This window comes from Lotus japonicus, chromosome 3, assembly GCF_012489685.1.
Source record: "Lotus japonicus ecotype B-129 chromosome 3, LjGifu_v1.2".
Taxonomy (NCBI): domain Eukaryota; kingdom Viridiplantae; phylum Streptophyta; class Magnoliopsida; order Fabales; family Fabaceae; genus Lotus; species Lotus japonicus.
In genome coordinates, this window is record NC_080043.1 from 39,242,523 (window position 1) to 39,270,101 (window position 27,579).

General features: G+C 38.9%; 1 protein-coding gene across 1 annotated transcript; it reads left to right on the plus strand.

The window, feature by feature from the left end:
* The first annotated feature begins 9,613 nt into the window (after positions 1–9,613).
* LOC130744118 (uncharacterized) lies at positions 9,614–21,188 on the plus strand. Its single transcript, XM_057596309.1, has 10 exons — positions 9,614–9,822; positions 10,116–11,078; positions 11,722–12,093; positions 12,420–12,580; positions 12,670–12,867; positions 13,031–14,281; positions 17,042–19,202; positions 19,666–20,148; positions 20,391–20,563; positions 20,651–21,188. Exons 2-10 carry the CDS (start codon positions 10,166–10,168, stop codon positions 20,831–20,833), a joined length of 5,895 nt encoding a protein of 1,964 aa, XP_057452292.1. The 5' UTR covers positions 9,614–9,822; positions 10,116–10,165; the 3' UTR covers positions 20,834–21,188.
* The last annotated feature ends 6,391 nt before the right edge of the window (positions 21,189–27,579 follow it).

A 27,579-nucleotide genomic window follows, 5' to 3' on the forward strand; every position in this document is an offset into this window, starting at 1 on the left:
AAAAAACTGAAAGATGCAACCGGTTCTCGATTCTTGATTTTATTTTTCAATTTCGCTTTATGGGTCTACAAATCCCAGTGGGTTTTGTTTTTTAGTGTCACTGTTATTGTTCTTGACATGATTAATGGTAATTTTCTTGAGTTTTAGCACCCCCAGTATGTACATACATTAAGCTGGGAAAGTCAAAGATTAATAGTACATAACATCAACAAGCCTTACTGACGCCATGTGAACTCATACATAAAAAATACAAACTACACTTGCTCAGATTGTAGAACAAAAGCAACTTCGGTGGCTGCTAGAGCTGCAGCTTCCTTTCTTGAGTTTTGCATGAGAAGAGTTTGGATTTTTTGAAAATAAAAATTCACTGAACATCACATGGAACACATCCTTCTTCAACCTCGTGCAGAACCCAATCCCCCCACCCTCCTTCTCCTCCCTCCCCTTGTCCTGAACATCACATGGAAACCTGAACTGAGGAGCTCAAACCCAGATTTGGAAACCTCTGTCATGCACTGCCTGAAAACCAAGACAACCACAAACCAACAATAAACCCAGGAACTCGAACCCCACCATTGCAGACCCACCCACATTCGCCACCCTCTCCTCCAAAAGAAAGGAGACGAACCAGATCCAAAAATGCTCAGGAACATGTTAAGCAAACACCCAAATCCAAAGTATCTCTCAAAAGATACATTGTAATTCGTAGTCGCCGTCGGCGGTGGAGGGCGATGTGGCAGGGGGAGGAGGATCTGGATTTTGTGTTATGTTGATTTTGGTCTTCAAATACCCCCATCGAAGCTCCACCCCACGCGCTGATGATCGTCGCCGCAGCCGCAGAAACCTTCACTGATCTGGTGGGCCTCAATGAAAGCTTGCGTCTTCGCAAGATTTTGGTGGTGATTCAACTATGTTTTCCCAGATCTGGTGTGGCACATCTCGCAAATGTCATACCTCTCGAGAGAGAGCCTCGTCCTCTCGGTCTCTATTTTCTGGGTGTTGGTGAAGGAGGGTGGGGTGATTGCAGTTGCATGGTGATTGGGGTTGCGGTGGGAGGGAAAAGGAGGAGGGTGGGTAATCTGGGTTGCAGTGGGAAGGGAAGAGAGAAGACGGTGGGTGATTAAGTTGAAGATGATGATATTTTTGGTACTGGTTGACGATGATGACGATTGATGAATAAGCAATTTAAGAAACACGTCATTTATTAAAGACTTAATTTTAGGATTAATTAGTTAATTATTACTTTAGGTTAATTAGTTTAAAGGCTAAAAAGCATTTTTGGCCCCTGATGTTTTAAGTTTGTGCAAATTCTGCCCCTGTCTATTTTGTCGATGTTTCTACCCCTCATGTTTTCAAACAGTGCACCGTCTACCCCTCACGGAGGGGTAGACGGTGCACTGTTTGAAAACATGAGGGGTAGACGATGCACTGTTTGAAAACATGAGGGGTAGAAACATCGACAAAAATAGAGTAGGGGCAGAATTTGCACAAACTTGAAACATCAGGGGCCAAAAGTGCTTTTTAGCCTAGTTTAAATTATGGGGGCTTAACTACAAATTAGAAGTTTTAGTTTTAGTTTTTTTAAAAAAAAAAAAATAACACGTCATTTAATGAAATTACGTGGCATGTCCACATAGGCACAAAACTGCCAACTAATCACGGTGGTCGGAGCTTCATCGACGGCAAGGACGGTTTCCAAACAAAAAACATAGTTTGAGGGGGGGGGGGGGCTAGGAAGATTTTCCGGCGAGGAACGGAAATCAAATATCGCTTAAAGTTTAGGGACGATTTTCAGGTTTAACCCTAAAGTAATTTGGATGAGAGAGAAATAATTAATGTTTTAAGCTAAGAACTCAAAAAGCAAAACTCCTTATATAAGAACTGAGTTCTTATTTTTAAGAACTAAGAAGTCAATGTCAGCATCTCCATTGATAAAGTTCTTAGTTCTTAGTTCTTAACTCCAAAATAAGAACTAAGAACCTTGTATTGAAGATGCTCTAATAGGTGTTGTTTACTTGGATCAAGGGCAAGTAATATATGAGGATGCGTTTAATTCGTTAAACAATAATGTTAATACACATATGGACTCTTTAAAAATAAAATAATGTTCCTAGTGGTATTTGGGCGATTTAGTGACAGTCACAAAAGTTGGGAATTTTATTAGTGGAGGTTTAAAACCTAACTAAACTTTGGGAATTTTGTTTTGTTACATTTTGCAATTGGCGGAGGTTGAAAATCACCACTAAGCACATGTGTATCGATCATTGGTCGCAGAAATGCCAGAGGCAAGTATGTGTATTATTACTTTGTTAAATTATAAACGAATGACTAAACATCATAAATCTACTTTTTTCATATTCACTTGGGTCGGACAAATTGATGAGACCGATTCGGCCGTATGCATCCTGAAGTTACATCTATATTTTATAATTCATCTCTATATTAAATTCATTAGATCTCGCAATATTTTTAAGATAATAATTGGTGCATAAAGCAATTTTATTTATTCTCTCGCATGAAGAATTGCTCTTTCTCTTTTTCTGAAACTGAGAATTGCTCTTCAATGGTAAAACAATTGATCCCATGAGTTGCTAAACTGGGAGAACACCCCTTTGGAGATGCTTTATTTAATGAGGTTTTTATATAACTTATTTTATCATTCTTCATTGCAATTATTAACCTACTTACATAGGATTATAGGACTATTACTTTCTTTGTAGATGACACTCAGCTCGGTGATCCCAGGAGAAATAAAAACATAAATTAATTATACCAAAATGCAGAAAACAGGTACTTAATTGGGCAATTGCAGAGCAATGATGGTGAATACTGTGTTGATCTCAGCTCCTGTCCTCACCATCTTACACCAAAGTGGTATATTTGGCAGTGACAGGTTCATTTAATGGATACAGCAGATATCCTGGAAACTGGAAACTGCAGGTGATTCCTCAAAGAAAATAATAGTTTTTTTTATAGGGTTGTCTTAACTCTTAATCACACAGAAGTAAACTTTACCTTACTTTGGTTTCAAAAAAAAAAAAAACTTTACCTTACTTTATTTCCACATTTAAAAAAAATTTATTTACCTTACTATTGTGATGGAACAATAAAATTATTTATAAAAAATAAGAAAATAAAATTTTAAATTCATGACCTACTTTTTAAAATATTATTAATGATCCACAAAAGACTTTGATAGTTTTACTCAATACTTATCGGGAGTGATTTAAATTTCTCTATACTACATTTATTTTTTATTAACTGTTAAAATATATTAATAACAAATAACATTTGCCTATAAAAAAACTGTCAAAATAGAAAATATATTTATTAGCGAATTAGTTAATTAAGGATTTAGGTTAATCACATCTAAGCTTCATCCTCAAATTCATGTTCATCATCCAACTTCTTCTTCATTCCTCATAAAAAGCTTTTTAACCCATCAAACTTTTTAAATTTTATTTTTAACCTAATTATCCCTAATTACTTCACTCTCCTCTCTCCCCTTTCATCTCCTCTCTCCCAACCTATCACCATCGTTCCTTCCTCTACAATGAAAATCTCTGTCTCTGAAAAATGCTCTCTACCTCTGCAATTATCCATTTCCTGGATCTGGATTTTGCAATGTTTTTTCTGGTTCTGGAGTGGGATTTTAGGCAAGAAAACATGAACCTTCAACTCCAAAATCATCATAACACGTCTCTACTATCTCATCTCACTCATAATCTTCAAATCTAGAATCATTATTTTGTGTGAAATGCAAGTGGTGAGAAGAGAAGACAAGAAGAAAAAAATAAGAAAACATGAACCGACAACTCTTTTCCTGAGTCCATCTCCTCTCCTCCTCTTATGGTTTTTTTTCCTCTTCATCCTTGCAAAAACAGATCTGAGGAGCGAGCAACCACCGCAGGAAACTGTACACAAAACCACTGCAACCAAATCTACAAACCAGAAACCCATCACGATCGATCACCACTCCACAACCAAACCGCCGACCCGCATGGAAACCAGATCTGAGGAGCTCCACAACCAAACAGCGGCGGATCGGGCCATGTGAGGGAGATCTGCGCGGGAACTGGCGAGGAGCGTGGGGCGTGGCGGCGGAGCTGGTCACAGCAACAGAGGAGGAGCGTGGTGGCGGCGCGGAATTGTGGAGGAAAGAAGGAGAAGAGGTGGTGGTGCGGTTGAGAAGGAAGGAAACGAGGTCAGGAGGTGGTGGTGGCAGCACGACCATGGATGTGTGGTGGCGTGGCCAAGGAGGTGGTGGCGGCGGCGAGGCCAAGGAGGTGTGAGGGCGAGGCCATGGGAGAGATGAAGGAGGTGGCAACTAGGGTTTTGTTAGAGGATGAAGGCGATAATGAAAAAAATTAGCATCAATAGTGTGATTAATAAAAAATGTTTTTTGAATTATTTTTCTTAAAAAAAAACCTGGAAACCTGCTACCACAAGTCTAAAGAAGTTTGTGCAACCTTACACAAGTTTTTACTTGTGTATGTTAAAAGGCCTCCGCACTAAATACTGATTTATTTTGAATATATCTTGTAACAAATTATCTTATGTTGTCAACACTTAAGCAAATACTTACATGTAATTAATAACATTTGATTTATGTATAAGTTTTCTTTGAGTTTATTTCCCTAACGAATAATGATATCTTCACACCTAAAAAATGAGGTGTGGAGAAGTGGAGGAAGAGAGAGATAGGAAGAAAGGAGAGAGAAAGTAAAGATGTGATAGATGATTTAATTGACAGAGAAAAGAGAAATATGTAGAAATGAAGGTGGAGAAGAAGTGGAGAGGTGTGTATATATCATAACTCGAAGAACTCTTCCCTAACCCTAGCTGGTTCAGTCCATGTTCTTCATGATTCCTCTTCAGTCTCGTTGCTTGTTCTTTTCTTGATTGTATGCCACAATGATTTTTTTTTGCAGTGGGTGTTTGGGGAGTTTAATCAGTTTTGGGGGTTTAATTTGTTTTTAGGGTTATGCTAATCAGAAGGTGAGTTAATTAGGGTTAAATCAGGGTTTGCTTAGGTGTTAATTAGAGAGGTAAGCTGATGTGGAAAAATGAAATTTAAAGAAAAAGTTTCACATCAGCCTCATTAAACACGCCACTACCTCGGGCAGGGACCAAAACTGGGTAGATTTTCAAAAATTAAGGATTAGAGTTAAACTTTACTCCGACAATAGACCATTTTCAAACATGACTTATTACACAATGACTAAAAGCTAGTTAACCCATTAATAAAGACAATAAGTTTCAAAATGTAGCAATGTTGAATAAGGTTGAAGATTAATTGTAAGGGAAATCTTCTTAAGAACTCGACACGATATCTGTAAGAAATTTCCACAGTGAACATAATATCTCTCAAAATATAATATTTCTTTGGAGTGTGATAAGTTTTTAGCCCTCCTTCTCATTCTTGCAAGTTACTTTGGTCTTCTTCAAGCGGTTCTATAGTTAAGCTTAATTAACACAAATGACATCTATGATTTATGCTAGCAACTTCTTGGTTTTGGTGACCTTTTTAGCAATACTTTTACTTCTTGGTTGGGTGGCTTTTCAGCCTCAAGAGACGAGCCTTGTGCACTCTCAACTGAATTCAACTGAATTATTGACCATCAACCATGGTCGTTGTATTTTCGACACGTCGTTTGTGAGAGTGACTCGATTGATGGTATTATGATGTTGGAGTCTCCCCCTCCCCTTTGACTTTGTATTTGGGAGCCATGTTGGTGGAGATTGTTAATATTTTGCTAGAACAACAACACATATACAGATTAGAGTAGAGAGAAACACACGAAAGCTTTGGTCACGCAGTTCGGTCAAATCTCCTACGTCTACAACTATAGAGCAGTTATAGTTCTGTTTATTGATTTGTTATGAATACACTAATTAGGGTTTTAGTGTTACAAGCATCGCCCCCAACAAACATTTGGGCCAAACGCAAGGGCAAGGGTTGTGGCCGCTCTACGGCTCCGCCCCTTGCCCACTTGACATTTCCTATGGGGCATACTCAACAAATTTCTATTCGTTAGTAGTGTGTTTGTTTTCAGCATATTCCACGAGAGTCTAATATATGTACTGACATGCTTGCTTTATTGAGCCAGCATAGTCAATTTGGTCTCCAGAATTGGGCCCTGCCCTCAAGAAAGTTGACACCGCTCTGCTTGGATCAACGTTGTTGTGCTGGTTTTGCTTTGTGTTTTTTTTTTTAGTTTCATTGGATCACATAAAAGAAATGTAGACAATAAACATAAAATAAGATAAAAAGAAAACAAATGATTTAATTTCATACACATATACACATTGTTTTGATAAAAATGAAGAGTAAAATGGTATCTTTATTTATTCCTTTTGATGAAAAATAAAATAAAAAATTAATGTGGTATATATTACTCAATATTAAATAAAAGGTAAACTTTCAATAAAAAAAGGTAAATTTTATGGGTGCATGAAGAATTTTATAAGCATGGTACATGAATGACATATAATCTATAATTTTTTTAGTATGTAAGGTTATAAGCATGTTTTTTTTTTTGGTTAAGGAGGTTATAAGCATGTTATAAGTTAGTCCTTGACCAACCCACCAGATATGTCACCTCTTCCTCACACCTGGAAGCCCATAATCTAGAAACCGAATCAACCCAATAAAGGGAAAGAGCAAGAAGCCAAACAATGTAAAAATCCCATTAACCTTGTTATAAAAAGATGTGAAATTGAAAATAGAGTGAGATTGAGTTGTGAATAAATGTTTGAAGGAAATGAAAAACATGAAGATATGGATGAATGTTTGTGATTATTGCAATAAAAGTGGGGTCATTACTAAGTTAACTAAATAGAAGTTGGGTCATTTTGCAAATGCTAAAAGAATGAGTATAAATTGTAAAATCTAATCCACTCATACGTGTATTAATTTTTTTTTTTTGAAAGTCGTGTATTAATATTACCGGTACATATCACTAGTGTTTTTTGGATAAGGACATATCACTAGTATATCACACACATTTATAATTTTGGGCATCGAAGCAAGAACAAGAATAAAAATATTTCTTTAAATCACTCAATATTTATCTTAGAGTAAAATCTAACTTATTAACATTTTAACATTTGTCTTATAAAATTTAAACCCATGAAATATGTCAGCATATTATAAGCCACCTAAAACTACACATATGTTATCTAAATACCTAACTTCAGAAAAACTATTGGTAAACCACGCCCCTCAATAGTGGTGTTCTTGCGGGGTGGAATAATGTCTTACATTAATTACTTTCTAATTACTCCTCTCCTTTTTTCTCTGCAACAAACCAAAAATAGGTAGCTAGCTGCCTAGCTCATCTTGGGGCTGATTCTCTCTATTTAGGAGGAGTCTGTTTTCATTCCCAAACATAGACAGTGAGAGTAAGTGCTGAACACCTTGCATATGTTCCAAAGATCTAGTCCTTTTCTAGATCACACCGTGTTGAGTAATTTGTGATAAGTCAGTGAAAATTAATTATTGTTAGTGAAATTTTACATAAGTTTTTTTTTGGCTATAGACTTTAATTATTGTTAGTGAAATAATGGAAAACTTTGTTTAGGGAAGTGATTAAATAGACAATAATGGTCTGTTTTTTTTTTCAGTTTTTAAAATAGTTTTTAGTTTTTAAAAATTTAAAACTTGTTTAATACGACTTGTTTTCAAAAATTATTTTTAACAAAATTCTTATTTTCACTTTTTAAAACTAAAACAGCTAAAAGATATTTTCAGTTTATATTTTTAGTTTTTAAATATCAGATTTCTAAATATTGGAAAACATGTTATTCTAACTGTTTTCTTCTTCTAAAAAATGTTTTTGAAAACTGAAAACTAAAACTGTAGTCAAACAGATCCTTAAATCAATAGTGGTGACACTTTAATAACTGTAACAATTACTTATCATGCTATAAATACCGATGAAATGCAAAAAATAACAAGTAACATAATTTAGTAGTTTGGCTCCTTTAAACATTTAGTCTTAGGGATTCGATTTACGGACACTGCATATGAAGAATCATTTGTTGGGAGAGGTGTACTCACATAAGTGATTTGCCTCTACCCATTTAAGTAATTTTAGAGTCTCGAAAGATTAATCTCATGATTGTCGGCTGTGAGAATACATTAGGAACCAAGCATAAATAAATAAGAGTAAAATACACTCACCCCCCTCAAGGTTTGTTAGAATTACACTCCACCCCATTCTTATCTAAAATCTACACCCCACTCCATTTTATATAGAGGCAAATTTAGTGACGAAAAATATTCTTCATTAATAATTAATTATTATTTAAATTGTTAATCAATAATTTCAAAAAATATTTTCAATATAATCCAATAAATTTAAAAATGTAAACATTACAGTCCCCCTCACTCACTCAATCGTGTTCTTCTTCCGTAAATTCACAATGCAAATTTTGCAATAGCACACCTGACCGGTTGACAAACCATATCTCAAACACAGTGAAACATGCTTGTATTTTCATATTTGGTAATAATTCAATTTGAATTAAAATAATCTCTTTATACCTCTCATTTTCAAAATTGGATTGTAGACCCTAAAAGCAACACAAATGGGTGAAGAAAATTGAGAAACAAAATTAAGAAATATGAAGTGGATCGGAGGTTATTAGAACCCTCAACGGCGCGGTGGAGCCGTTTTTAACAAAATCCAACAACATCTTAAACCAACAAAGCGTTCACTCACAACTTAAAGGGGTGAAGTTCACAAGAAGTAGTTGAACAAGTGGCTTTGGGGATGTGCGATTCACGTTCTAGGGTTCAGGTCGCAACAAAACTTTGAGGCATGGTGGTGCCATGGGGTTTCACATTATGGGACGGTGACCACCGTGTTAAAGGGAGCAAAGGCTTGGTGGTGAACGTTTGTGGTGAGAAATATGATTTGGAGATAGATGAGACGTGGACTCAACAGACAAAGTTGATGATTTTTTTAAATTTAATTCAGTAAAATTATTTTCATAAATTAATGTATGATAGTGTATATGCATTAAATTTATTTAAATTTTAACTAATTAGTAATTATTTTTTATTAGTGACGAATTTGTTTTCATCACTAAATTTTGCCTTTATAAAAAATAGGGTGGAGTGTAGATTTTAAAAAAGAATGGGGTGGAGTGTCATTTTTGCAAACCTTGAGGGGGTGAGTGTATTTTACTCAATAAATAATAATTCAGTCACTAAATAATTTCTCTTACTCTAAAATTAAGTTATTATGTACACTCCATACTTCCATTTTATAACACCTAATACAAAAAATTACGTTTATTAAGAAAGCACTAAATATGTCTAATTAATGTATTGGTTTTAAAAAATACATATATTCTTTCATATTTACCCTTTGTCATTTTCTCTCACTAGTAATTAATTGGATGACTAGTAATTAGTGGTAGGTGGTAACTAAAACTTTGAAATTGAAAACAAAGATTTTTTTTGCAATTGAGATATATAGAAGAGTACAATACTTTTTGGGGATTATTATAGAAAATGGAAAAAGAGGGAGTGATAATTTTAGCCTATAAATTCAACTTTTCATTTTCATTTTCATTGAGAGTGTTACTATCTATTACCATACCACCAAAACGTTTGGTATTTCTTCTCTTCTTCCTCATTTCCTCTTATGCACTCCCACACTGTGAACAATAATTCTACAAAGCTTGGACCTTTTCATCTTCCTCTTCCACTTTTTGTTTCTGGGGTGTCCCCTTTCTTTTGATTCTCCAGTGGATCAACACAGAGTTGGAACTCAAAGCATGGAAATGAGCTTTGCTTTTTGAGGCCCCTCTGTGAGTTTTCCCCTCATTTTATACCTCAACATCTTCATGCATGATGATAGTTTCATATTTTCAGGCATTTTTTTTACATAAAGTATGTGCATTTCAAACATTAATGATGTTGATGATGATACATTTACTAGCTCTGTAGTGCATGATCCTGTTTTCCCTTGTTTTGTTGTGTGATTCATAGTTGAAAATTTCTATTTTCTTGGTGTTTAGGTTTGTTTTGAAAGTTTATTGTAATAAAGACTTGATTTTTCATCCAGAACTTTCTTAAAGGAAGAATTTTTTTGTTTTCCCAGAATTTTTATGTGGTTTACATACTATTTCCAAAGCTTTCCATAGTTGAATCATGGCTGCTGAGACTTCTGGTGACCCAAATTTGTTAAGAGGTTCAGATTTTGGAGATGGTGGGAGAGTGACTTTGAAGCAGCACCCCACATTTGAGGAAAATCAAGGCCGTTCAGTAGTGAGGAAGAGAGCATTAGCATTAGATAACAGTAAATCTCCTGACGCTTCTGTTAAGAAATCAAAATTGTCTTCATATGATGATGAGGATGATGCTGATGATATATTGGACTCCCTGGAGAGAGAGATTGAGTACTGCACCATAGCACTTCAAAATAAGAAAAAGAAAGTTGCTTGTATTAGAAAAATCAATGAAGTTTACAAGAAAATGCAGAAGAAAATTGAAGATTGTGTCTGTGATTTTGTCCAGAACGAAACACTGCATGGTTTGATGGAGGACTTGATTAGAGAGCGCGAGCTACAACTCAAGACCAAAGAGGAAGAGCTTGATGCAATAAAGAAGTTAATTGATGGACAAGCAAAAGAACATGAGTCAGAAAGGAAGAAGTTAGATAGGGTAATCTCAGAAAGGACTTTTCAAGAGAAGAAATTTGACTTGATGAACAATCAAATTAAAGGTCGGCTTACGGAGCTTGGGTCAATACAGGCGAAACTTGAAGTTGGAGTGGAGGAGTTTAAGTTAAAAGAAGAGGAATTTAGTCGCCAAGCAAAGGATCTTGAGTCAAAAAGAAAGCATCTTGAAGAGCAACTACAGGAGCTCAAGTTAAAAGAGAAACAACTGATAGGTCAAGAGAAGGAGCTTGAATTAAAAAACAAGCATTTTGAAGGTCAGGTGAAGGTGTTTGAATTAAAAAAGGAGAAATTTGAAAGCCAAGCAAAGGAGCTCAAATCAGATGAGAGAAGAGAGAAGCAAAATGAATTACCAGTAAAATCATTTAAAGAGGAAAATGAATTGGGTAAATATTCTTCTTTATCCAGTTTATTGAAACAACTTTATTTCATATGTTTCTTTTAATGATGTTGATATTTCTAGTCACCTGATCTGCCTAATTTGTATTGTTAGTCAAGTTAAAAAGCTTCTCTAGTTTTCATATCCACAACATGCACGAGCATGGAGACATGCATTTCCAAAATTATTAAGATCTATTGTTTTGCCCATTTTAAACATTTTCAGAAGCTCTTGAATTGTAAAACTCTGATGTTGTATCTCTAGAAAACTCTGTTACTGGAACATATAGATTAGTAGATTATGGTAGTTTTGATTTTTCAACTATATCGAAACTGTGTGAGGCTTTACGGGTTTCAATGATGGTTCATTATCTTGACAAACCACAGGGGCACTTGAAGTCCTATTGGTGCATATTGCAACTAACTTTTTATTGCTTCATCTATAGTGATATAGTGATATTAATTGTAACTATAGAATGGGTTTTCCACAGTCCCTTTGCATTTCAACCTTGGAGAAAATTTTCATTGTTTCATGTTATGTTCTATTTTTTAAAATTCCTATATCACCTTGATTTACTGATGCTTCTATAATTATAAAAAAGTTTATAACTTTAAATATCTGCTAGCTAAATATGCAGTTACATCTTACAGATGAACCTGAACTGCCTGACCATCGGATTCTAGTTGATCTTGAAGCAACATCGGATCCAGCAAAAGTTGTCTTGGATATAATACAAAAGCCCATTGTTCCGCTGTTTAAGAACAAAGAAAAAGCTTTTATTATGGATAGCAGCCACATCTTTCTGCTCAAACAACTTTTGAGAATCTCACCACATATTAAACCTTGTGTAAGAGTAGAAGCAATGAAGCTTGCACTTGATTTGGAAGGTAACATGAGAACAAGTTCTAAAAATCCTTTGGAGATTCTCGGATTTCTACTCCTTCTGTCAATATATGGATTGGTTCCTTTCTTTGATGAAGAAGAAGTTTTAAAGCTTTTAAAATTTGCAGGCAAAAGCTCTGGTATGTTCACTGAATTACCTTTTTGCCAACAATATCTCTGTTTCTTTCTGTGACAGAGCCACTATACTTAACTTATTTTCATCTCACTCAACAATAGGTTATATCATATATCAAATGTGTTAATATTGAATTCAGATTCTCTGCTGCCTCTGCATCTATTGAATCATCATAAATTCTTCAATTTAGTAAGCTGTTCTTTATTTAGAATAACCCTAGCCATTGATTACAAAAATAAGGGCCTAGAGTTGAGCTGGAAGGAAGAGAGCCTCTGCTGTAGAGGATCCAAATTAGTTAATTAATTTCACAGCCATTCTTGCATGCTGCAGATTTCATTCAGAACCTTGTTAAGAAGGAGCAACATATTGAAGCTGTTAGATTCATCTGTGCATTTAAATTGGCTGACAAGAATCAGCCTGTCGATCTCTTGTGGGATCACATACAGAATGCAAAACTGGTTTCTGAGAACACCACCTCCCTTGAAATCCAGGTTAATATTTTCGGATTCAAATCCTATCAAATAGTCTATCTTCATAATTACATAATAGTTACCTATATATATGTTGAATATGAACTCAGGATAAGGCCAGAGATCAAGAAGTTGCCACTTTGACAAATGTTCTACTGTCGATTTCAGACAACAAGTTAGAATCTGAGGGTCTACTTAATGAGATTCAAGATCGCATTCTTGAGCTAAATAGGCGAAACAGAAGTAGTGTTTGTACTGGAACCTGGTCCATCCTCAAAATGTGCAACAACCTAAGGAAAAGAAATGTGGTAAAGAAAACTTGCTAATAGACACTAGTTGGCATACATATTAAACTTTTTGATGAATTAACAGGATTGTCTATACCTTAGTTCAGATATTACATACTATGATAACAAAAATAATTATTCATTCCCTATGTGTGTGATCAATAAAAATCATTTCCGTTATTAGGGTTCGAAATGTGGAAGAGGAATGGAACCGTCTGAGTCCAAGTCAGCTGCTGCAGTTTCCTATGGTGACGTTCCGCAACAACAACAACTGAGTAGTTCTGAGCCTTCTCCCCATGCTCATCCTCAGTCCTCAGATCTCAACCACGCGGCGAAGGAGGGCGCACTTGGTGGAGAGCTTCAGAACAAGTTTGATTTCAAGGGTGCGGATGAGGGGGACGCTGAAACTCGTGAGAAAGATTTAGACTTTAACGATCAGGAATCTGGTAAAGGTGAAGGATGTGCTGAAGATTGTTTAATCTACATGAAGACTGGGAGTTGCAAGTTTGGATCCAGTTGCAGGTTTAACCACTCCATTAGGAGGAGAAGCCAGGCTGTTAAGGAGAAGGCTGGAGAAGCAACAGAAAGATCAACAGAAGTATGCAGGAATTATCAAAGGTATGGGGTTTGTAAGTATGGAAAAGCTTGTTGGTATATCCACACAAGAGGAAACAGTTCTGATCAGGCATCTGAGAGGAGCATGAACAACCCAGCAACCGAAACGAATGTCCGTCAAAAGCAGATTTCAGTTGAAGAAGAGTTGCCAGAAAGGCCTGGTGAACCTGAATGCCAGAACTATTTAAAAACTGGGGATTGCAAAGAAGCAACAGAAAGATCAACAGAAGTATGCAAGAATTATCAAAGGTATGGGTTTTGTAAGTTTGGAAAAGCTTGTCGGTATATCCACACAAGAGGTAACAGTTCTGATCAGGCATCTGAGAGGAGCATGAACAACCCAGCAACCGAAACGAATGTCCGTCAAAAGCAGATTTTAGTTGAAGAAGAGTTGCCAGAAAGGCCTGGTGAACCTGAATGCCGGAACTATTTAAAAACTGGGGATTGCAAAGAAGCAACAGAAAGATCAACAGAAGTATGCAGGTACTATCAAAGATATGGGGTTTGTAAGTATGGAAAAGATTGTTGGTATATCCACACCAGAGGGAACAGTTTTGATCAGGCATCTGAGAGGAGCATGACCAACCCAGCAACCGAAACGAATGACCATCAAAAAAAGATTTCAGAAGAAGAATTTCCAGAAAGGTCTGGTGAACCTGAATGCAGGAGCTATTTAGAAACTGGGGATTGCAAATCTAAATCTGATTGTCTGCCTCTACAAAACCTCAGTGACAAGGGTCTGCCTCTGAGGCCCGACCAGAACGTCTGCTCGCATTACAGTTGCAAATTTGAATCAGCTTGTAAGTATCCTTACTACCCATGATGATGCCTAGACTCAGCCCGCAATCCTACACAAAAACTCAGCTAGTGTGGAGGTGGCAGGGATGGGTGGAATTGCAGATGCAAGTGTTGTGAGGATTCAGCAATCTGTGTAGATTTTTTTGCCAAAGATCTTTTGTGATAGCAAGTGATAGCTTCTAAGAGAAGTTATTGTAGTTGTTAGATGATAATGATAATAGAGTGAAGTTAGTTAAAACAGAAAGTTAGTTTTACTATTTTGTTTTGGTCATTTTGTTAGCACTGTTATCAGTTAGTTGTGCACATAGCAGTGCTATATAAGCCAGTGTATCTCCTGTACAATAAGTAAACTTTCCATGGCTTTGCCCAAGGTAACATAAGCTTTGCAGAAAGTAGCAGCATATAAAAGTCAAATAGATGTTTTGATGTATTTATTTCAGTTAACATGTGCATCTGTAGATTATCTTTCCTTTCTGGTTTGTTTTCTCTAACATCTGCATCTGTAGAAAGAACTGTGAATTTGGATTATCTTTTGTAAAGCCCTCTCATTTGAACTGATAGGTGTTGATGCCAGGATCAATTTTACAAAAAGGCATTCATCATAAGACATGAAAACTGATTATTTGCAGAAAATTAGGACAAACATCTGCCATATTCTTCACAATAATTGATTTGTGTCTAACTTTGACTCAAACTCTGAATTTTTTTTCATCTTTCACATATATAGATCAAAGGTCAAAAGAAGTAGTATTTATTTATTCCTAGCAAAAGATAAACATAATCTTAATATTTACGTTTATTTTGAGTGCTGTTCCTCTCAGTGAAGCTCACTACAGCAAGCATCTTTTATGAATTTAAGATAAAATCTCATTTGTAACACAGCAAGCATCTGGGGTGAAGTCTTCTTTTTTTCTCATTTGTAACACTTGGATTTAAGATATCCAAGTAGAGAAATCAATTTTCTTATCATTTGGATCAATAGATGTTGAAACTAGGATAATTTATTCAAATAGAAGATAACAGTTTATTCATCAACCAATAATGTTTGTCAATGAATTTTTGTTTGACCTCATTTTCACCTCCACCTAAACTGAAATGAAATAAATAAAGAGAAATGAGAGATATGATGATTGATGTGATAGAAAAAGAGGTGAGCAATAACAAAAAAATGTGAAATTGAGTTGAAAGAAAAGTGAGTTTAAATCTATGTTATGAAACTCAACTCGACCGATCAAACCGGGACTCGAACCTATCACTAGGCCAATCTATTATTTAGATTGAATCTGCATCTAGATCGCTGTTATCTTCGGTAGACTTGGCGGAGTTCTAGCAAATAATAGCTTGCTCTCTTGGAACAATAACGTTACAAGCTTCTTTCTTTCTTGGCCAACAACAATTGTTTTTTCACATCTCCCCTATCTCTTGCATGACGGGAGCTTTTAACCCCTCATCCCCCCTCATGTGGCTTCTTCCTATTTCATAGGGGCTTCTACCCTATTTGAGACATTCTCTCTTTTACGCAGCGACGAATCCATAAATTTTATGTTTTGGGGGCATTATACGCATAAATTTATAGTCTTAACAACTTGGCTAGTGTTATTAAAAGTATTAATTTCTTAGAGATTTTTCATATTTACAAAATATTGAATTATAGTTTCACTTTTAATTCTATAAAAAATTTCTCTCCATACTGAAAAAATTGATGAATCATTTGACATCTATCTTCCTTACCGCTTTGTTTGGTAGAACCGAATATGTGAAAAGAGATTTAGTAAATAGAAAAGTTGAGAGGAGGAACCTCACTCAACTATGTAGAAAAGAAAAAAAAATAGTTAAATACTTAAATTCACACATTATTTTGATAGAGAGAAAGGAGTAGTTTCGGATGTATCGAAAAAAAAGATAAAGAGAAAGGAGAAAGAAAGTAAATTTTCTCTTTATTTATTTAATTGGATTGGATGGAATCTCACATTAATAACTTTATATTGTTACTCACGCCAACACCTATGTAGCCAAACCAAAAATAGGTAGATATACTCTGATCATGATTTTCAGTAGACTCTGTTTTTATTCCCTTTCATTGATACTCAGTAAGTGCTGCTACCTACTCAACACTGAACTGAACATCTTTCTCACATGCCATAGCATATTAGCATTGATCAACTTTTGATTCAAAAAGTTTCAATTTTCGTGGACCCCACTGCCATTACCCACAACGTTGTTTAGCAAAGTTTGAACCTGTTGTCCTGTTCTTCTCTTCTTTCTTCCTCATTGCTTCTTCATTCTCCACACACTGTGAACACAAATTCTACCTTCAAAGCTGCCACCTTTTTGTCTTTTTCTTCAATTTTTTGCTTCTGGGGTGCCTCCATTTCTTTTGATTCAGCTGCTGATCAACACAAAGCTCAAAGCACAACTCATTTTGAGACCCCTTTGTGAGTAACACTCTGTTTTCCCCTCATTTTGTACCAAAACATCTTCATGTATTATGATAGTTTCATATTTTCAGCATTGTTTTTACACAAAGTAGGTGCATTTCCAACAATAATGATGATGATTATGATATATTTACTAGCTTCTGTAGTGCAAGATGTTGTTTTCCCTTGTTTTGTTGTGTGATTCATAGTTGAAATGTCATTTTATTGGTGTTTAGGTTTACTTTGGAAGTTTATTGTTGTAATACTTGATTTTTCATCTAGAACTTTCTTAAAGGAAGTTTCTTTTTTTGCTCCCAGGATTTTTATGTGGTATACACACCATTGCCAAAGCTTTCCATAGTTGAATCATGGCTGCTGAGGCTTCTGGTGAACCAAATTTGTTAACTGGTTCTGATTTTGGAATTGATGATGATATCCCTATCCAGATTTCTGATATGGGAACATCTAGCAGTAACTTTGATGATCCTACTACATTGCCTGTTAAGAGACCATTAGATAACAGTGAATCCTCACACAATTTGGTTAAGAAATCAAAGTTGTCTTCATATGATGATGATGATGATGATGGTGATGATGATGATATTGCTTTTTCCTCCATAGTGAAAAAGACGGCCGTATCAGCTGATCATTCATTATCCATGTTGAAGAAGTTCATAGACAAAGAACTTGCCTTGGTAGAAAGATCATTTGAGGAATGCCAAAGGAAGAGGCAAGTAGAAGAGCAGAGATTGCACTCGCTGCAGATGAAAATTGAAGAATGTGTCTGCGATTTTGTGACCAGGGAAACACTGCATAATTTGATGGAGGACTTGGTTAGAGAGCGCGAGCTACAGCTCAAGACAAAAGAGGTAGAAATTCATCAAGTCATGCATAAGATGAATAAAGAACGGGAAGGAAAGGAAGAGGAACTTGAGGTTCTTTGCCAAAAGATTGCTCAATGTACTGCGGAACTCAAGACCAAAGAGGAAGAGCTTGATGCAACAAAAAAGTTAATTGATGGACATGAAAAAGAACTACAGTCAGAAAGAAAGAAGTTACTTCAGGAAATCTCAACAAAAACTGGTCAGCATGCTCAAATGAAAAAGGACTTGGAGACAATGAAGAAGCAACTTGATGGCCAGATGAAGGAGCTTGAGTCAATGGAGATGCAACTTGAGGGCCGTGAGAAGGAGGTAAACTTAAAAGAAAAGGAATTTGTAGAACAAATGAAGGATGTTGAATCCAAAAAGAAGCATTTTGAAAGCCTAATGGAGGAGCTCAAATCAAAAGAGGAGCAACTTGAAGGCCGAGCGGAGGAGCTTGAGTTAAAAGAGAAGCAAATTAAAGGCCAAGTTAAGGAGTTGGAATCAAAAGAGGAGGAACTTGTAGAAAAAGTGAAGCGTGTTGAATCAAAAGAGAAGCATTTTGAAAGCCTAATGGAGGAGTTCAAATCAAAAGCAAAGCAACTTGAAGGCCGAGTGGAGGAGCTTGAGTTAAAAGATAAGCAACTTAAAGACCAAGTTAATGAGGTAGAATCAAAAGAGGGGGAATTTGTAGAACAAGTGAAGGACCTTGAATCAAAAACGAAGCATTTTGAAAGCCTAAAGGAGGAATTTGTAGAACAAGTTAAGGATATGGAATTGAAAAAGAAGCATTTTGAAAGCCTAATGGAAGAGCTTATATCAAAAGAGGAGCAACTTGAAGGCCGAGTAGAGGAGCTTGAGTTAAAAGAGAAGCAACTTAAAGGCCAAGTTAAGGAGTTGGAATCAAAAGAGGAGGAACTTGTAGAAAAAGTGAAGCGTGTTGAATCAAAAGAGAAGCATTCTGAAAGCCTAAAGGAGGAATTTGTAGAACAAGTTAAGGATATGGAATTGAAAAAGAAGCATTTTGAAAGCCTAATGGAAGTGCTCAAATCAAAAGAGAAGAAACATGAAGACCAACTAAAGGAGCTCATGTTAAAAGAGAAACAGCTAATAGGTCAAGAGAAGGAACTTGAGTCAAAAAACAAGCATTTTGATAGAGTAGAGAAGGAACTCAAATCAAAAAAGAAGCAATTTGAAGGTCAGGTGAAGAAGTTTGAATTAAAAGAAAAAAAATTTAAAGGCCAGTTGGAAGAGCTTGAATCAAAACAGAACCATTTCAATAACCAAGCAAAGGAGCTCGAGTCAAAAAAGAAGCAACTTGAAGGTCGAGAGGAGAAAATTGTGTTAAAAGAGAAGCAACTCAAAGGCCAAACTGTGGAGTTTGAATCAAAAGAGGAGAAATTTGTAGAACAAGTGAATGATCTTGAATCAAATAAGAAGCATTTTGAAAGTCTAATGAAGGAGCTCAAATCAAAAGAGAAGCAACTTGAAGGCCTATCGAAGGAGCTAAATTTAAAAGAGAAGCAACTTGAAGATCGAGTGAAGGAATTTGAATTAAAAATGGAGAAATTTGAAATACAAGTAAAGGAGCTCAAATCAGATGAAAGAAGCGAGAAGAGAAATGAAGTATCAGTAAAATCATTTGAAGATGAAAATGAATTGGGTAAATATTCTTCTTTATCTAGTTTATTGAAACAACTTCGTTTCATCTGTTTCTTTTAATGACTTTGATATTTCTAGTCACCTGATCTGCCTAATTTATTAGAATATATTTTTGGCACATTTTTTAAAACTTTCTGAAGCTCTTAAATTGAAAAACTCTGATATTGTATCTTTAGCTAAGTGTCTTAATGTTAAACCCTAATCTATATGATATAGATTAGTAGATTAATGTAGTTTTAGTTTTTCAAATATATTGCAACTGTGTGAAGCTTATGGGCTACAATGTTGGTTCATTATCCTGACAAACCACAGGTGGACTGGTATTGCTATTAGTGATATGAAGATATTTATTTTAACTGAGTATCAAAAGGTATTATCACCTTGATATACGGATGCTTCTACAAATAAGAAAGAGCTTAAATATCTAATACTACTAGCTAAATTTGTAGTTATATCTTATGCAGATAATCAATTTTGTCCCTCCATTGATGGAAGAAGTTTGCAGTTCCTATCAAATGAGAAAGCAGATGAACCTGAATCGTTTGAAAATGACATTCTAGCTAATCTCAAAGCAACATCAGATCCATCAAAACTCGTTTTGGATATCATACAGAACCCCCTTATTCCAACGTGTGCCGAGGGAGATAATGCTGTAATTCTTGATAGCACTCACATTGTTCTTCTAGAACAACTGATGCAAATCTCTCCACATGTTAAACCTCATGTGAGAGAAGAAGCAATGAAGCTAGCAATTGATCTGAAAGCTAACATGAGAGCTAATACTGAGAACTCTTCGCTAGTTCTGTGTTTTCTACTCCTCCTTTCAATTTACGGATTGCTTCCTTGTTTTGGTGAAGATGATGTTTTAAAGCTTTTTGAATTTGCTGCTCATCACAAGCAATCTGTAGAGCTGTTTCGGAACCTGGGTTTTGCCGACAAGGTCCCTGGTATGTTCACTGAATTACTTTTTGTTACCAGTCTCTCTGTCACATTTTAACTTCTCTTGTTCTCTTTCCTAACCCTTCAATTAAAATTTGATACATAGCAAAGAGAAAACTTCTATTGTCTGAGGTGTTTACTTCCTGGCTTGGAATTTTGAATTAAGTCCTTTTGCTTAGTCATGGTTAACTAGAACTGATTTTCTGGCTGCAATCAGTTTTCATGAACTAAAATTTCTTGCATCCTGCAGATTTTGTTCAGACCCTTATTAAGAAGCAGCAGCATATTGAAGCTGTTAGATTCATCTGTGAATTTAAATTGGCAGACCAGAGTCAACCAGTTGATCTCTTGCGGGAATACACGCAGAATGCAAAACTGATTTCTGAGAGCTGTTGCAGGAACACCAAATCCCTTGAAATCAAGGTTAATTTTTTCTTATTTCGAATTCTAGTTTCTCAAATATTCTATCTTCATAGTTACATGGTAGTTACATTTTGAATATTAACTCAGGATAAGGCCAGAGATCAAGAAATTGCTACCCTGAAAAGTGTTCTACAGTGCATTTCAGACAACAATCTAGACTCTGAGGGTCTAATTAGCGAGATTCATGATCGCATTACTGAGCTAAATAGGCAAAATGGCAGTGGTGTTTATTTCCTAAGGAAAAGAAATGTGGTAAAGAAAAGATTCTAATGGGTACTTGTTGGGGGTACATGTTGAACTTCTCTGATGAATTAACAGGACTCTCTATACCTATGTAAATAGTCTGTAAAGAAAGAATTGAAGAGGGGAAACTCATTATAAATTTACAGGGTTGTCTCTATTTCTTACTATTTTTTTTTCTTTTGTATTTTGGTTTTTTCTTATTTCCCAAAGGCTTAGATTTGATATCTAGAAATTGGACCCTGTTTAAGTTGAGATAAGTTGGATGAACCTATTAAGTTAGTGAGGTTTTTCAATGTCTATCTTTTGTATTTATAAGACTCAGTCAATTTTTACAAAACTTCAACTGCAGATGTTATTTAAGGGAAATGAAGCTCTATTTCAATTGAACGGTTAGATGTTGATACCAGGATCAATTTATTTTTAAGGACAAGTAACATATTACTCTACAATGTAATGAAAAATTGAAAACTACTGTTATACACAAATTTACCAGAAACACATATGAATTGTACATGCTAATTAGATTTAGAAATTTAACAAATTGTTTTGAATGAGTTATTCCTGCGATGAAGACTACACAGTTCTTTTCTTTTAATTAACTAAAGAAGGTTGATTTTGTATGAGGGACGTGATGATAGAATGTAGTGTTTTCCAATCCAAATTGGTTTATCCTACCACCTAAACTATATCAATGGCTTATGTTCCTTCATGAACATCGAGATGAGGTATAGTACCTAAGGTGCAAGGGAAGTGATGTGAGATTCCTAGAGAGAATGAGAGCGTAACCGCTTAGAGAGAGAGTGTAACTGAATTTCAAGTTTGTTATTTCTCAAATGAGCTAAGAGTCCTTTACATTTGGTATCCCTCCCCTATTTATAGTTGGGGCAGTTGGGCTTAGCGCCTCTAAATCATTCTAATGGGCCCGTTGGGCCTCCGGGATGAAGGCCCAAGTCCCTGGTCCGCTCCTCGCCTTAGGCCAGCGCTCCTAGGCGAGGGACCCTGGAGTCTCGCTCAGTCCACAAGTCCACAAGACACCGAGCTCAAAGCATGAGAGTTAAGTGTGTCTTTAAACAAGAAGAAACAAGACGATGGCCATAAGAAGCTAACTAGTGCTAAAAAATAAGGTACGGAAATAAAGAGCAATTGCCAACATGGCTTGGTAATTTAAAGTTTAAAAATTTAAAGTTTTGAACGCCTAGTCACGCTTCATTGGCGACTTGAGTCCACAAGCAAGCTTGTGACGACGATACTGGATCTGCTCGCCCCGCCGTAGTTACGCACGTGCCCTGAATCGTGACCCCTTGTTATGTGTCGAGCCTTCGCCACATGTTGCGCCCTGAAGCGAGACAAAAGTCAGCGAATCCAAGGAATCTCAACCGCTATCTTTGAAACGTCCTTTCGAATCACAGTAGAGCCTGACAATTTGAATTTAAACCAATAAGCTTCAACTGTTGTAACCTTTCGTTCAATGCATTATTTTCCCTTTCCCCAAAACTCGCGCCGCACTCCCTTGAGTAATCATTTTACCCTGCCACGTCAAGGCACGGTTTCCCAACCGCTACTCTCCCCGGCCTTTAAATCCTTTCCCCTTCCATTATTTACCTCTTTCCATCAACTGTTCTCACATTCATTCCTCACTCTCACACTGGTTCCCTTTGCCGATCTTGCAAACTCAAAGCTCCGGCCCCTCTTGCTCCTCTTCTCACAGTCATTTCCTGGTTAGTTTCTTATCCTTTCTTTCTCCTTCTATTTTTACGATGCCTTCCGCAGGGGCCCTTTCCTCCGTAGAGGAAATCAAAGCCCATCGCTTGGCAACCTTTGCCACTCTCCCTTCCCCCATCTCCGAGGCTCCTGACCAGGGGGTTCTTGACCAACCATCAGAACTTTCTACCAGAGAATCCTTTTCTGACCTTGCCCACAGGGCTAGTGGGCTTTGCTGTTCTCCGCTATTAGAGGGCCTCGTTCGCACCGCCGGCTGCCAAGAGCAAGATCGCCCTTGGCAACACCGTGTGTTTAATGACCCCAAGTATTCCCACTTCTTCTTTGTATCTGAATACTTGTTTCTTGATCTTGGTGTTAAACTTCCCTTTTCACCCTTTCTCACCCAAGTGCTGTGTGACATTAACGTTTCTCCTTGCCAACTTCACCCTTGCTCCTGGGCCTATCTGAAGTGCTTTGAAATTCTCTGTCGCAGCGTTGATGTGGTGCCTTCCCTTGCCCTATTTTCTTTTTTCTTCGAAGCAGATCCCCAATCTCTGGAGACCCATGGTTGGGTCATTCTGGTGCCCAGGCCGGGCCGCGAACGATTTGCCCCTTACCAGGTTGGTCCCGAATCTTGCCTGGCCCGCAGGTACTTCCGGGTCATCGTCCACCCTGCCTACCCCACGTCGTTTACACAGAAGGGTGGGAAGGCCCTTTTCCCTTTTTATTGGACACAATGTCCCAAAACCACGCCTAATTCCCTCGAAACGCGCTCCTCCTCTCAAGAGAATTTCGCCATTGGTGTCTTATCCCAACTTCCTCTTTTCAGTTGCGCTGACCTGCTTGGCGCTTCCCCAGGATCCAAACTATTTCCTCGATTAGGTTTTTCCTTTTACCGCCCTCTTCACTCCTTCCTCTTAATCTTCTTTGCTTCTAACGATTCCTTCCTTTGTTTTTTAGGGAACATGAAGTTTTCTACTTCCGAACTGCTGGAGGCCTTCCTCTCCGGGAACGTTAAGGCACCTTCTCCGGCCCAAGTTAGAGAGAAAAGGCGAAGTTTGCCGATGAACGAGGGCTCACCCCAGAAAAAGAAACTGGGTGAAACAGGCTCCCAAGTCGCACCTCTGATTGATGCGGGCGAGGGACCCATTGCGCCCGCCCCGGCTGTCTCGGATAGCACACGTGACTCCTTGGTGCTCGATCATCATGGATAGGCGAACACTCCCCCTACTGTGGATACCTCTTGCCCCTTGACCTCGATGGCGGGCCAGCAGCCTCCGACCTCTGACCGCCCGCCGTCTCCTCCGCCCGTCCAGACTGCTCGTGATTCACCACCCCCCAAGGTTGGCGGCGAGGAAAAGGAACTTCCCTCGGACCGCCCAAAGGACCCCTCCAGCAGCTCTTCCGCCGATCCCTTCTCCTTCCTACTCTCTCACCCTTATCTTGAGAAATTGAGGGAAGTTCCCAGCCAAAACCCGCAGGAGGTTGCCCAAGAAGTTGTGTCAAGTCTTCTTCGCGCCGGCTGTCTGTTCGCCCAGGTGGCTTGGCATGCTCGGCCCCTCACCAGGATTGTGGGGCTCCGCCAAGAGAAGGAAAGGCTGCATTCCATCAACCTTCAAGCTAACGAGACCTGCTCCAAGTTGTCCACCCAGTTAGCCACTGAGGTGGATAAGACCAAGAAGATGTAGAAAAAACTTGCGGAAGCGAAGCTTGCACAAGTAGGGGCGGATGAGAAGGAGAAGGAACTTGAGAACCAGGTTGAGGGACTCCGTAAGGACCTTAGCGCCAAGGAGGCCATTATAGCTTCTCAAGAGGGAAACCTTGCTGCTAAAGATAAGGAGATTGCCGATCTGCGTGAAGGGCTGACGACCAAAGGTGAGTTACTTGCTGAGGCCCGGTCAGATTTGGAATCGAAATGCAAATTCTTGGCCGAGAAGGATGCCCAGGATGTCGCCCTGGAAGAGCAGATAAGGAGATAAGCTGCTTTCGCGACGGCCAACGAGCGTATCCGCGGCTTCCTAATTTGTAAAGCCCAGGTCAAGCACCTCCATCCAAGTGTCAACCTTGAACCCCTGGGGGTTTTCAAAAGGATTACCCCTGCCGGACTGGTGGGTCGGGAAGATCCGCCGGAAGTCGCTCACGTTGACCTTGGAGACGCTGTGGAATAAGAGAGAAAAGTGTAATATTAATTTGTTTGAAGTTATTGTGACGTTTTGCACCTTTTAATTTCGTTTAAAACTCTTTGTTTGTATTTTGCTTTCAAGTTTGATCAATTCAACTTTATTTCTTTACGTTTTGTGTTTGTTTTAGCGCTATTCCGGAGTTTTCTTTTCTCTTAACACCCCCATAGTTCCCTTGTTCCTGAATTACGTCTGACGACATTGATGGTGTGCTTTGTTTAACTAGGACTTCTGCTCAATTTTTGAACTGAGGCTTTCGTCACACCAATATTTTCCGTCAGAGCAGGTGTGGCCTCGCCGGTTTTGCCCCGGCGAGGACTTATTGTTGCTAGGGACCCAATGGCCATATAGGCTTACCCAGACTTATGCCTAGTTATGTTCGCGCGCCCATATTTCGGGGGGACTTTTGGGATAAGAAGCTTATCCGCACACATCGCCGACGAGTGACGGCGAGCTGCGTCGGCTTTTCCGGAGCGATGCCTAGACTTCAAGGTCGTGTTGGGATCGCCACCTTCAGAGAATTTTTCCCACCTAGCTCTCGCCGCAATTTAGTGTGATTGAAATTGCTGGATACAACTTTTGTATTTTCAATCAGACGTGATAGTCAACAAACTCCCGATATGGAGAACAAGAACGTGTCTTTGTTTTTACCATTTAGGTGCTTTGGCCAACAAACTCTCGAAATGGAGAACAAGAATATGTCTTTGTTTTTACACCTTAAATCTTCGCGAGACGCGCCTAACTGATCATCCTCGCGTCGAGACCAACTCCCTGTCAATCCTTTAGCTGTAATAGTATTTCAGGCTCGCCGCGTTCCAGGAACGTGGAACTCGCCTTCCGTCCAAGCTCTCCAGGTGATAAGCCCCCTTTCCTAAGGCCATCAAAATTCTGTAGGGGCCTTCCCAGATTGGACTCAACTTATTCCCAGTGCTCCCGGTTTGTTTTTTCAGCACCAGGTCCCCCTCCTCCATCGCCCTCGGTCGCACTTTCGAGTCATACTTCGCCGCAGCTCGCTGCTTCATCGCAGCCTCTCTGATGCGAGCCTCATCGTGTGTTTCCGACAACAAATCTAACTCTACCGCCATGTTGGCAGAATTCTCGCCCTCAAACCGCGGTGTTGTTTGCCAAGAACTGTTGTCTATTTCTACGGGCAACATGGCGTCCGCCCCATACCAGTCAAATGTGATTTAAAGTGTTTCGTCCTATGATTACGTTATAAACTGCTGCAACCCGTAGGACCAGATACCTTATCCTTAGGAGCTCAGCATCCTCGCCCACTCCAAAAACTATGTCCAACTCCACATAGCCGCGTACCTGAACCTGCTTTCCCGATAAACCTACCAGGTTTCCTGTGTATGGCATCAAATCCTTGTCCTTCAGCCCCAACTGTCCGAACGCGTCCCCGTAGATGATATCTGCTGAGCTGTCTTGGTCCAAAAGCACCCTCTGCACATTGAACCCATTAATTCTTACCATTATCACTAACAGATCGTCTGTATGGGCCCTGATTCCCTCAAAATCTGCGGATGATACTACTATATCTGGATGTTGGCACCCAAATGGAGCTGGATATCCCTGGACCGATGCCACCGCCTGTTCTCGCTTTTCCCTTGCCGCTGATGTGACGCTGTCGCCGTAAGGGCCCCCTGTGATTGCATTAACCGCTCTGGCTATCGCTCCTCCCCCGTCGTCGACGTCTTCCTCTGCTTCCTTTCCTCTCGCCATATTTATCTTCTAGTCCCCTGCATTTGGCGCTCGCTTCATGTTGTCCCTGTACAACCCATGTCCTGCAACCCGTGGTTGCCTCGCCTTGATCAACCGCCTAATTTGGCCTTCAGAGATAAACAGTCACTAGTGTTATGGCCCCCCAAGTTGTGATATTCACACCACTTGGACCGGCCCTTGACGTCGTGCCAGGGGTCAATTCCGTACTCGCCACCCTCGCCTGTTTCCACAACCGTCGCCCCCAGGAGTGACTTTGCCGATTAATCGCCCGCGTTCCCCCTGCCTCTTTCGTCGGTGAAAGTTAGTTTCCCACCGAGAACGCTTTCCCATGAATTCTTTAATTAATTGGCAAACTTCCTTAACCTTCAGCACATTACTTGCCAACGACGCCTTTGCCGCCTTCAACCGTTTTCTCTTACATGCATCGTCTTCTTCTTCCATGATGTAGTCTCTCGCTCGGGTGCGTACCTCTGTCATCGAACGCGCTGGTTTCCTAACTAGCTCGCAGCTCAGCTTTCCTGACGACAATCCGCTCTTAAAAGCGCATACGCATGTCCGAGGTTCCGCCTCTTCAAATCTTGCGGACGCGGCGCTGTACCGTTCCACGTACTGCTTCAACGTCTCTCGCTCCTCCTGCCGAATCTGAAACAGATCCTCGACCTCGCCGACAGAGAACTGGCCCAGGAATTTCGACGCAAAGTCGCAGAACTTCTTTATGGATCCCTGTGGTAGGGCCATAAACTAGGTCATTGCTGCGCCTCGGAATGTGGATGGAAGCATTCTACACTTTAACGCATCAGAAACCGCGCTTATCGCCATCTTCACGTTGACACGTAGCAGATGATCTTGCGGATTGGTTCATCCGTCGTACGTCTCCAACACGAGGCTTGTCATACCGTCTGGTATGGCCACCTCTCGCATCGCTGCAGAGAACGGTTCGACCTCCGCAACAGCCTCCGCCTCCTTCTCCTCCTCATTGCACTGCTTAAGGTGATAGTATTCCAATTGCTCCTGCAAACACTCATTTTGCAGTCTTAAGTCGCCACTCAGTGCTCGGCGTGCCTCCGCACAGCGATGTCTACCTAGCCTTGCGGTGCGCGGGGAAGAAATGTGGCTCCGCTCCGGTTCCTCGCTACACCGTTGGCGAAACGATTCCATCAGGCTCCG